General features: G+C 43.1%; 1 protein-coding gene across 2 annotated transcripts; it reads left to right on the top strand.

The window, feature by feature from the left end:
• The first annotated feature begins 4,813 nt into the window (after positions 1–4,813).
• LOC109786889 (uncharacterized) lies at positions 4,814–7,447 on the top strand. 2 transcript variants are annotated; one of them, XM_020345449.4, is made up of 5 exons: positions 4,814–5,004; positions 5,314–5,992; positions 6,076–6,252; positions 6,357–6,448; positions 6,534–7,447. In XM_020345449.4, the coding sequence occupies exons 2-5, from the start codon at positions 5,339–5,341 to the stop codon at positions 7,255–7,257; spliced, it is 1,647 nt and encodes a 548-aa protein (XP_020201038.1). In that variant the 5' UTR covers positions 4,814–5,004; positions 5,314–5,338; the 3' UTR covers positions 7,258–7,447. The 2 variants fall into 2 exon arrangements, with proteins under 2 accessions (XP_020201038.1, XP_020201037.1); XM_020345448.3 differs by having other exon boundaries at positions 4,815–5,004; positions 5,317–5,992.
• The last annotated feature ends 4,560 nt before the right edge of the window (positions 7,448–12,007 follow it).

Below are 12,007 nucleotides of genomic sequence, written 5' to 3' on the forward strand. Positions count from 1 at the left end.
CACCTTTCTTATCTTATGCATACATTTTTTTACGAGCTATTTATCCATTCACTGCATAATAGATAACATTTTAGGCATCGATAAAATTTCAGAAAAATTTCACCAACTAAATGAGTGACATTGTCCTTTATTTTGTATAAGGGAGCATATGCTTATGGTGCTGATACATAACTAGGAAGACTTGTTTATACACGGAGGCGTCGAGCTGAAATGGACCAAACAAACTAGGCCGCAACCATCTTATCCGCTAGATCAATTATCACATGCTCTAGCATATGTCTTCATTTCTACGCCTCTTCGTCGTTTTATGCACAGAGTAATACTATTATTTTCTCATTTGGTTTCCTCTCCTTTTATTAAATGTTAATGTTTTATAAAAAAAACAAGGAGAAGGAAACCAAAGTACCGGAAAAACCAACGCCCCGAATCAAAAAATAATAATTTAGTTTGAACCCCCAATTTCTATTCGCCGTTTACGGGCATTTAAACAACCTGGCGCACACCGAGCCTCCCAATCGATTTTTTGTAGGCCGGTCCATTTAAAAGGTTCTCAATAGATTCAATCACTGGTTTTAGGAAGATTCCAGAATCTTCCAAGCCGGTTTTGAGGAGCTCCAGCCGGTTTCCTTTTTTCTTTTTTTTGTTTGTTTTGGATCAGTTTTCTTTGGTTTTTACTTTTTCATTTTTTTTACTTTTATTTTCCTTCTTTTCCTTTACTTTTTCTTTTTCAAATTAATGAACATTTTTCAAATTTATGGTTTTTTTCTCAAATTCGTGAAATTGTTTTGAAATTTTGTGAATGTTTTCATTAAGTTCGTGAACTTTTTTCCAAGTTATGAACTTTTTCCCTCAAACATGTGAACCATTTGTTCAAGTCAACGAATATTTTTAATCTATGAACTTTTTACTAAAATCAATGTACTTTTTTTCAAAATTGTGATCGTTGTTTAAAAAAAAAATATAAACTATTTTCAAATTTCATGAAATTTTCTTGTTGTTTTTGTTAAATATTTCCAAATTAGTGAACTTTTTCATATCCACGATGTTTTTATTTTACGAATTTTTTCCAATTTTTTTAATTTTGTTTTTCAAAATCCATCAACTTTCTTAGAATTTCATGAACTTTTCTTACTTATTCAAATTTTGGAACTTTTCATATTCATGAACTTTTTTACTTCTTGTTCATGAATTCGCGATTTGTTTTTTCAAAATTTTGGAACTTTTTCGGATTTGAGATTTTTTTTTGAAAATATGAACTTTTTAGAAATTTGTGATTGTTTTTGTTTTTATGATTTTTTCTGAATCTTTTGAACTTTTTTGTCTGAAAATTCAACGGTCTACATGAGTCTAGTTAACATCAGCAGCGAGCGGTCAAGCTAGGAGCGGACCAAACCCTGTGAACCAGGGAAAGAAAAACGTCTTACATTATGGGATAGAGGGAGTATTTGACAAGTGCTCAAGTTGCACCAACTGGTGCATAAGGCGCCAATTACTATTACGCGCTTCAGGCGCCCGTTACAGTATAAACTTCAAACGGACGCACACCCCCGCTTCGCTCTGGGCTGGCCCATGTCTGTTTCTTTATTTTCGTTTAAATCTCCAAAAAAATGTGTTTGGTTGGCGATGGGATCGATGTGCAGTCCTTACCGTTTGAAGGAAAAGTGCAGCAACCATGAGGCCACTCGTCCTCTCATGCATACCTACTTCTTTTTCTCTTCTTTTTTGTTCTTTAATTCGGTTTGTTCTTTTTCTTTTTTTCTTATCCTTTTTCTATTTAACTTCTTGTTTTCTTTAATGTGGTTTTTTAAAGTTCCTGAAAATTTGTTTTCTAAAATGATGAATTTTTTCCAAATTTGATGTTTTTTATTTTAAAATTACATAACCTTTTTTTCAAATTTGATGAAGTTTCCGCAAATTGGATGACTTTTATTAAAATTCGATGAACTTTTTTTCCTAAATCAGGGGCTTTTTTACAATTCAATGAACTTTTTTTAAAGATTCGTGAACAATTTTCAGTTTTTGCAACTTATTTTGTTTTTTCATTTTACCTTTGTTTTCTAGAGTCAACGGCTGGTTAACAACGACCGGTCAAACAACGCTCAAGTAAGCAACCATGCGGGCGACTGCTGAAGTGATCAAGCACTTGCAACATGGGCCAGGCCACGAGCAGATGGATGCGAAGCACCAATTAGGACCTCCTAGCTCTCCCCCCGGCCCCCAAGAAGAATCAACGGGACGTTCCCCGAAGCGAACGCTACTAGCTGACCCAGTTCTAGGACCCTCAGGGAGATTCGCCCATAGCAAAAAACCTGAAATCCCCATAAAAGGGAAAGAAAACCAAAATAAGAAAGCCCATAGGCTGGGTCGAATACCTATTACTTCACGGGTGCGCCTATGCCTTGCTTTGTGCTCAGGATGAGTTTTTTTTTTGAAACCTTTTCAGATTTGTGATTTTTTGTTCAAAAATATGAACCATTTTAAAATTTATGATTGTTTTTCTTTTTAAGTTTTTTCTGAATTTTTTAACTTTGTTTCTAAAAAGTCAATGGTCTACATGAGCCTAGTGAACACCAGCAGCGATCGGTCAAGCTTGGAACCGACCGAAGCAATTGAACTAGGAAATCGAGTGACCTAGAACCTTTTTTTAGTGAGTGCAAACGGGCACACCCCCTCCCCCCCCCCTTCTGCGCGATCCGCTCTGCGCTGGCTCATTTCCGTTATTTTTTTCGTTTAAAACTCCAAAAAAGGTGGCGATTGGATCGAACTGCCGACCTTACCATTCTAAGGGAAGTGCAGCCGACCAGCCCACTCTTCTGCTTATGCACACCTACTTCATTTATTTTCTTCTATTTTGTTCTTCAGTTCGGTTTGTTCTTTTTCTTTCCCCTTAATTTTTTCTATTTCTTGTTTGTTTTCTTTAATGCGTGGTTTTCAAAAGTTCGTGAATTTTTTTGAATTCTCATTTTCTTTTCTTTTTACGTTTTTCTATTTCTTTTCATTTCTCTAAAGTCAACGGTTGACCACTCAATTGGTCAACAACAACCAATCAAACAACTCTTGTGTGGGCGACCGGGTGGGGCAACCGGTGTAGCGATCGGGCACTCGCCACATGAGCCAGCCCACGACCAGGTGGCTGTGAAGCGCCAATTAGGACCTCCTAGCCCCCCCTCCTCCCCAAAAAAATCAACGGAGCCTTCCATGTAGCGAGCGCTAGTAGCCAACTCAGTTCTAGAGCCCTCAGGGCGAGTCTGCCATAGAAAAAAACCCTGAAATCCCCATAAAAAAGGAAAGAAATCAAAATAAGAAAGCCCATAGGCTGGGTGGAATACCTGCTACTTCACGGGTGCGCCTCAGCCTCGCTTTGTGCACATTGTATTTGAAAATTGTGATTTAGAAAAATATTAAACATGTATAAAACAAATGTTCTTGGTGTATAAAACAAAGTACAAGGTGTATGGAAACAAGTAGATATAAAATTAATATTTCAAAACAATGGTGACCATGCATTTAAAAATAGTATTGTGTATACAAAAAAAATGTTCCTGGTATGTAAGAAAAATGCCCATGTGTATGAAAAAAGTTTACATCAAAATATATGTTTGAAAAAAATGTGTATCATGTATTTGATATTTTAAGGGGATATATAAAAATGTTATATATGTATACAAAAATGGGTAATGTGTATGAAAAATCAAAAAGACGCATCTAAACATATATTTAAATAAAAATTGATCACATATGTAGGACATGTTTGACATGTACACAAAAGAAAGTTTTAGATGTATATTAGAAATGTTTCATGTATTTCAAAATTGTTAACTATGTAAAAAATATGTTCCTGTTATATACAAAAAAGAGAAAGAAAAAACTCGATGCAAACCCTCAATAATAAAAGAAAACGAAGAAAAAATGAAAACGTAAAGAAGAAGAAGAAAACCAAAGGAAAGAAACGGTTGTAGATAATAAAACACCATAATAAATAAAATCAAAAGTAATTATCCATCGCGAAGAATGAAATACTGGAATGCCCCCAAGGTCGAGAGGAGTTGCGGCAAGGTGGAGTGCTGCAAGGTGCGTCGCCGACACATGTGCCATACCTGTTTGTCACGATAATTGAAACAACTTTTCCACTTGTTAATTAACATTCACCATCTATAAATAATTTATACTATGGTTCTTCGGCCTAGCAATATTGAAAGAAAGATAAGTAGAAAGCACAATGTGGAGGCGTAAAAAGGGAGACAAAACAAGAAAGGGTAGACGGCACGTGGCGAATCATGCTAGCAATGAACGTGTGGCCTACGAGAGGGAAGGGCGGCACCGTCATCCCATCCGTGGGCGAGCATCGGGACACGAAGAGCTCTTGCATTTACGAAGCACGTATGGACACACAACGGTGAGCCAAGAACAGGACAAAGATGGGCATACGTCATGTAACGGCCGATGCTGACAATGAACGAGCGGACGTGTAGAGGGACGGAGGGGCAGCGCCGTCATCTTGTACGTGGTCGAGCAGCTGAACCCGGATGTCCGGCGCATTTAAGAGCATATAGACAAGTTGGACGATCCAGAAGAGCATTTTTGTTGTGGAGTCAAGGGACCAAATTGCACCGTAGTAGCAAATTGTTGCATTTTTTACAGGAAAAAAAACAGAGCACAGGTCACGTGACAGGTGGCAGGGGCAGCGCCGTCATTTCGCCCCCAGCTCAGAGCCGACCGTTGAGCAACGTTCCAATTTCGTTTTCCTCTCCTTCTTCTCCCCTCTCCACTCGCCGCCGCACGCCCTCCCCCCTTCTTTACCGTTCGTTGCTCCCTCCCCTGACCAGCTGCAATCTTTCTCTCCAGCTCCCTCCCCCACCCCCCGTCCCCTCCATCCCTCGTCGCAGCCGGCCGGGGATCTCGCCGTCGGCGCAAAGCTCCCCTCCGAGGCTCTCCGGCTGTTAATTCGTCGCCGGACGGCTCACCGGCGAGGAGATCAAGAATCCCCCCCGTCTTCTCTCCCAGGTACTATCCACACCATCGCCCTGTTTGGTGGTTCCTCATCATCCCCTGTCTGTCCCGCTCGATGCCGCCATGATTGATCGATTTCTGATCTGCCCTCTTCTTGAGAAGGCAAGAATTGAACTGCCCAGGGTTCTCTTTCCCCGAATCAGCCGGGGTTTCCTCGGATCCGCTTCGTTCGAATTCATATGCCCCGCAGTCCAATTTAGCTTGGTTGGTTTCATGATTCAGGCGAACAACAGAGCGTTTCTTTCTTTCTTGCGATGCGCTCCCCGATCGCCGCCCAGTACACTGATTCGATTCCCATGTCAGCAGATCAGATCGTCGGCGGCCGGCCATGGCGACGCTGTCGGCGGGCGTGCTGCTGAAGCTCCTGGACGGGATGAAGACGGGCTTGGCGAAGCCGGTGGGCGAGCACCGGACGGCGGTGCTGCAGGTGACGGACATCGTGCCGGCGGAGATGGACGAGGTGGACCTCTTCCCCAAGCACGGCCGCTTCTACGTCAAGGTCTCCGACTCCTCCCACTCCATCTACGCCACGCTGCCCCCCGCGCAGGCCGACCTCGTCCTCGCCAACAAGCTCAGCCTCGGCCAGTTCCTCCACGTCGACCGCCTCGACCCGGGCTCCCCCGTCCCCGTCGTCGTCGGCGCCAGGCCGATTCCCGGGCGCCACCCGCTCGTCGTCGGCACCCCCGAGCCCGCCAGGAAGCCCGCCGCGCCGCGCAGGGGATCCTGGGGCCCCGAGAACCATGGCGGCGCCAGTGGGGTGCTCCTCGCGTCGTCGCCCAAGGTCGTCAGGCCCATCGCGCTCAGCTTCGAGGAGAGGACGCCCGTCAAGGAGCGCCCCTCGCCGGCGCGCAGCTCGGTGTCTTCCGTCAGGAAGAGCACCAGCGTCATGCCCCGGCTGGTCACCCGCAGCCGGAGCTTCGTCGCCGACCGCGGCGACCCCCCTCCGCCGCCCAACAAGATCCCCAAGAGCCCCTTCCAACCGGTACGTCTGAACTCTGAACTGAACATTTTTTCCATGGCTTCTGAAGCTGAACTTAACTGAAGCTGAGCTGTTTGTGTGTGCAGGAGAAGAGCTCGATGAGCTGCACGGCCGTCCGGACCATGAGCAGGAGGCCCAGGGAGGAGGAGCCTTCCTCGCCGGTCTCCGACGACGACGTCGGCAGCACCGCCACGTCCTCCAAGCGGCGGCCCTCGTCGGCCGCTCGTGTGCCGGTGCCGGTGAAGCTCAGCTCCCTCGGCAAGGTGTGTGATCGTCAGATATTCAGATAGCCTTGTCTCTGTCAGTTGTACTATCTGAACTCTGAACACTGAACTCTGGACCGATGCTGCGAAATTTGTCATTTCAGGAGGCCATGGAGCAGAGGGAGCAGGCGCAGAAGGCGGCGCTGGAGGCGCTGCGCAACGCGTCGGCGACCGAGAACGTCGTCAGGATCTACAAGTATGTCCTCCATCAATGGTGTTCTTCGTTCCTCATTGCCATCTTTGCTCACCAGAATGAATGTGTTTGATGGTTTTGTTGCCAGGATGTTCGCCGAGGTGAGCAAGGCGGCGAGGCCGGACGCGCCCGCGGCGTGCTTCGACGGCTTCCTCTGCTTCCACCAGGAGGCCGCGCAGGCCGTGGCCGACATCGAGTCCATCCAGGCGGCCACCTCCATGGCTGCCGCCGCGGCCACCAGCGACGTGCTTGCCTCCGAGGCCGAGGCGTCGCCGGCGCCGAACGTGCTGCAGGAGATCGCGCAGAACAGGGCCACCACGCCGGCGAGGCGGCGGGGCCTGCTCGGGTTCGGGGGCGTGTCCAAGTCGGTGTCCTTCGCGCCGGGCACGCTGCAGGACCCTTCGTCGCGGCCGGACGGCGGCGCCGCCCGGAGCTCCAGCGCCAGCAGGAAGTGCCTGGACAAGACGGCCGTCGGCGACGGCGACGACAAGAGCAAGAGGTCGTCCGCTCCTGCAGCGGTGGCGGTGGCGCACTCGCCTCTGGGGTCGTCGCTGAGGATGGCGAGGCAGATGCAGGCCGAGGCCGGGGGCTGGTTCATGGAGTTCCTGGAGGCCGCGCTGGAGGCCGGGCTGAAGAAGAAGCGCACGAGCAGCAGTGGCAAGCCGGGGGCGCAGAGCTGCCCGCAGTCGCTGGTGCTCCGGGTGATCAACTGGGTGGAGATGGAGCAGAGCGGCGGCGACAGCCGGAAGGCCGGGCACCCGAGGGCGGCCGCCATCGCGCGGAAGCTGAGGATCAAGGCCAAGAACCCCTGAGGCCCTCACCAATTGCTCACCATGTGCACCGAAGAACGAACACTGAAGCTCTTGTTCGGTTTTTTGTACGTATGTAGTATGAATCAATCAAATCAAAATTCGTTATTCTTTCCACAGCAACGCATGCTCTGCTCCTTTTGTGCATTGTTTTGTTGTTTTATGAATGAGTCAAAATTCGACGAAATCAAAACGGTTTGGTGTTGCTAAGGACAAAGGAGGATCCAGAAACCAACAGCTGATTGATTTGTTTCCGTTCCTTCTTTCAGCAAAAGTATTATTAGCATCACTCATTTACTAACTCCAAAGATCATGTCGATGTCATGCGTTTTTTCGTTTATATTTCCAAAATATTCTAAATACATGTTTTTAAATATTTTTAAAAAATCCCAATTTGAAAAATGTTAACACAGTGTAATTTTGTTTAGTGCGATAAAAAATGTTGATAGCACTAAAAATATATTCTTGACATTCAAAAATGTTTAACATATTTGTGACTTTTTACAAATGTTTAGCACATATTCAGAAAAATGTTCATAAACATCTATATGAAAAAACTGTAAATCATGTATTTTAAAAACTGTTAACCTTGCGTAAAGCAAATTCCTGACGTATAATTTTTTTACAACGTGTATGAAAAAAAGTACACATAAAAAATATATATTTTAAAAAATCTTATTATGTATTTGAATTTTTTTAACCTGGTATAAAAACAATGTTTTCAATGTGTACAAAAAATGTGTAATGTGAAAATAGGAAAAAACATTTATTCGAAAAAAACACTTATCATGTTTTAAACATGTATACAAAAATAATGTTTTAAACATGTACACAAAAACTTGCAACGTGTACTACAAAAATAAGAAAATGAAAAAGTGAAAAAAAGAAAAATAAAAGAAAAAAGGAAAATAGAGGAGAACCGTATAGAAAGACACATAGAAAGGTAGAAAGAGAAAAAAAATTAAAACAGAGAAACCAATGAAAACATTCAAAAACACATATAAAAGAAAAGAAAAAAAAAGACAAATCGATTGAAAATTGAAACCGACGAAAACCGTAAAGAATACACACAGAAAAGCAAGAAAAGAGGAAAATGGTAAAAACTGCAAAGATACCATTAAAAATAGAGAATGAAAAAAAAATTAAAAGTCGGACCAAACAATTAAAACCTTGAGGCGAGATGTAATACAAATCAGTATGAGCGACACATAATGCGAGCGCAGATAGACCCTACCGACTTAGTGTCTCAAGCGTGGTAAAAAAAGCCTTCTGTTGTAGAAAAGTTTAAATCAGTATAATTTTAAAATTCTATTTTCTATAAAATATGGTTGAATGTTTTAGAAATTCCAAATATGTTCCCAAAAACCATTAACATTTTTTAAATGACGAGTTATTTATATAGGCTCTTTGATTTTATAAAATGTGAAATTTTTCTTTTTTAAAATTTATGATTTTTTTTTCAAAAAAAGTGATAATTTTTTAAAATTTCTGGGAATTAATAAGAATAAAATAAAAGCCCCAAAAGTAAAAAAGACACAAAAATAGAAAATAAACAAAAAAGGTAAACAAACATCATAAAACCGAACCTAAAAACACTATAAAAAGGAAATTTATGTTGCTATCTATCATTAGGCGTCACTGGACACTGACTTCGTTTCGCTAACTAGTAACTAATATATTATCCGGCGGTTACGGAACATGACCAAGTTTTGATTTCCTTGACTGATTATAAATATCTCTAATCGACAAATTACAATATATTTACATACATTGGTTCAGTGTAACCATGCACTACACAACATCACGCCTCTCATGCACAATTATCGGCTGGCTCGGCCTACGAACCAGCTTCTGGTCCCTCGGATTTAAGTTAAGTGAAATTCTAGATTTATACCAGGTCCCAAGTTCCGTTAGGGCGATCCGAAGGCTGAAAAGCTCAAAACGATGTGGAGGCTCGTAGGTAGCCGCGTTATACTGTTTTTAAATTAACATATCAATGTGTTGAACACTTCATTGGTTTCATTAGAGATCACTGGATTCCCACACGCACCGAGTTCTCACTCTTTGTTGACCCGAGTCTCGAAGGGGTATTGAAACAACAGACGCGTGAGAGTCGGTTGATATAGATGCATGTACATAAGAGATGTATAAAAGGTGCTTTGACGTGATGTGACTTAATTTGAAACTTTGAACGGGAGAAAATTATGAATATTTGGATTTCGTCAAATTGGTTTAATAATCCGGTGGGCGAACCAACGTATGATCCATTCGTGCACGTCCAAATGATTGCATTGTTTTCACCGTCTTTACCCTCGCTGCCACATGTGTTAATTTAGTGTTAATCACCACATGTGTGCACATTACGTTTGAAAGAGAGATCTAAAAAAGTTATGTTTGAAAGAGAAGGCTAATGAAGAGATGACCTAGTCAAAGGTTGATTATCTCTGTGTTAATTGACTTGGCTACGTACTTACGTCTCCATCGACGGTAGGTCAGGAGTGAGGCAGACGCACATAGCAACAACTGTAAAATTGGACATGGGCCATGTTTGGATCATGGGGTTAGAGCTAGTTTGGGTTAGTTGGGGGCTTAAATAACCCAAAAATATCCAAACAGGTAGGGTTAGAGTGGGTTAGTTTCATCTAACCCAACTATCCCGATGGAGAGGTGCTTATTTGAGTTAGAGTGGGTTAGAAAATAACTCTAACTCTAATTATGTTAGAGTATCCAAACAGGGCCATGGCTAGGCAGCGCATGGGCATTCGATGGACTACTCGAGCACACCCATTATATTAAAAAATTGATGTGACATGTCAACCTAGCCTACCAAAAAAGGAAAGTACGTAGTCTCTCATTCTCAGGTTATCTCAGCCGAGAGACCACGTGCATTTATGTAGGGTTTCAAAAAAATTTAAAGTCATAACTTTTGATTTGGATGTCAGAATTTCGATCTGTTTTCACTATTGGGTTTCTCGCGACGAGTTCTTCAAAATTAGATCCCATATGAGTAGATTTCGACAAACTTTTTTCCCCAACCAACTTTGTGTGCTACATAGGCAACTTCAGTGCTATAGGAAATAAACTCATTTTTTTCTCCTAGTATGACTACCTATCAGCGGAGTATACTTCTAAATTGGTTACCAGGACTACCAATTGACTAGCTTCACCTCTAAGTTGCCTACCATAAGGACATCCAATCACCCCAAATGTCAGGATCGACCTCTCTAGACACCTTTAACCATCCAATGATGGTCACCTAATTTGTTTGAACAAGTCCGTACGTCCGAAATCTTCCTAACTGAACGACAAGGGGGCGTTCTCAGGGCCCCTCAGCGTCCATTGCTCCCTTCGACATCAAGCCGGATCACCAAGTATTTTTGATCGTACCAAGGGATCCCATCCCGAGGAGATAAATTATTGACGCATCTCTATGACACAAACTTGAAAGGTATCAAAAACCTTTACATCCAAATTATGGTCTTGCTAATATTTCTGTTCATGATGATTGGACAACTGGACACATGGTTTTAGACAACTATATGGTTTGTTGTGGGGAACTGGATACATGATTTTAGACAACTATATGGTTGATTGTGGGCAACTGGATACATGATTTTAGACAACTGTATGCTTGATTGTGGGCAAGGGGATACATGTTTTAGATAACATTATCGTTGATTGTAGGCAACTATGACACCTGAAAAAAGGATAAAGAACATACACATGTTCATTTTTGTAGGGTCACAGATAAACTTAATCCCCTAAAAACACTTCATGATTTTGGGTATGTCCGCATGACCAGCTCCACACCGCTCCCCTTATATGATCATTCGCCAAGTATTTACGATCATACCAAGGTATCCCACCCCGAGGAGATGAAATTCTTGATGCATCTCTATGACACAATCTTAATTGAAAGGTATCCAAAACCTTTACATATTAGCCAAATTATGAACTTGGTAATGTTTCTGTTCATGAGGATTGGGCAACTGGAGACATGGTTCTAAGCAACTGTATAGCTGATTGTGGGCAACTATGACACCAGCAAAATGGATAACAAACATACACATGTTCGTTTTTTAGGGGTTCACAGATAAACTTAATACTACAAAAAAAACTTCATGGTTTTAGTTATGTCCCCATGACCAGCTCTACCCCGCCACCCTCTATGATCATTCGCCAAGTGTTTACGATCATACCATTGGATCCCACCCGGAGAGAAGAAATTCTTGACACGCCACTATGACACAAACTTAATTGAAAGGTATCTAAAACCTCTAAAACCTTTAGATATTGGCCAAATCGGGGTTTTGGTAATGTTTTTGTTCATGAGGTTTAGCCAATGAAATACATAGTTTTAGGCAACTGTATGGTTAATTGTGGGCAACTATCTTATTTTTCATGTATTGTGCATTAAAAAAGGATCCAAGTATCTTTTTCTGTGTGTTTTTTGTTGTGTGATAGTTTTTCCGAAATCCAGCTGCGATTTGTGTGGCCACCGAGGTCGCCTGCTGCCTCCCTCCACGGCGAATCATGGTGGCGCACGAGCGAATCCCCTCCCCTTTCCCCCTCCGTCTCTTCGAAGATAACCGACAGAAAATGGGGTGGGGTGGGGGTGGGGGTGGGGCGGTGCTTCCATGAACTGCAGTGGTTATCTCTTTTTTGTTTTGTTTGGAAGGGGCCTCACCATACCTTCGGTTGTCACACCAGACAGGAAAGCACCTGCGCGCGATTCGTGCAAAATTGAATGGCT

Source organism: Aegilops tauschii, chromosome 3, assembly GCF_002575655.3.
Source record: "Aegilops tauschii subsp. strangulata cultivar AL8/78 chromosome 3, Aet v6.0, whole genome shotgun sequence".
NCBI lineage: Eukaryota > Viridiplantae > Streptophyta > Magnoliopsida > Poales > Poaceae > Aegilops > Aegilops tauschii.

Bases quoted from the DNA above. Each gene is read 5' to 3' on its own strand.
- LOC109786889 (XM_020345449.4), top strand. From the start codon at position 5,339: ATGGCGACGCTGTCGGCGGGCGTGCTGCTGAAGCTCCTGGACGGGATG. The intron at 5,993-6,075 runs GTACGTCTGAAC...TTGTGTGTGCAG, and splicing joins CCAAGAGCCCCTTCCAACCG to GAGAAGAGCTCGATGAGCTG. The intron at 6,253-6,356 runs GTGTGTGATCGT...TTGTCATTTCAG, and splicing joins AGCTCAGCTCCCTCGGCAAG to GAGGCCATGGAGCAGAGGGA.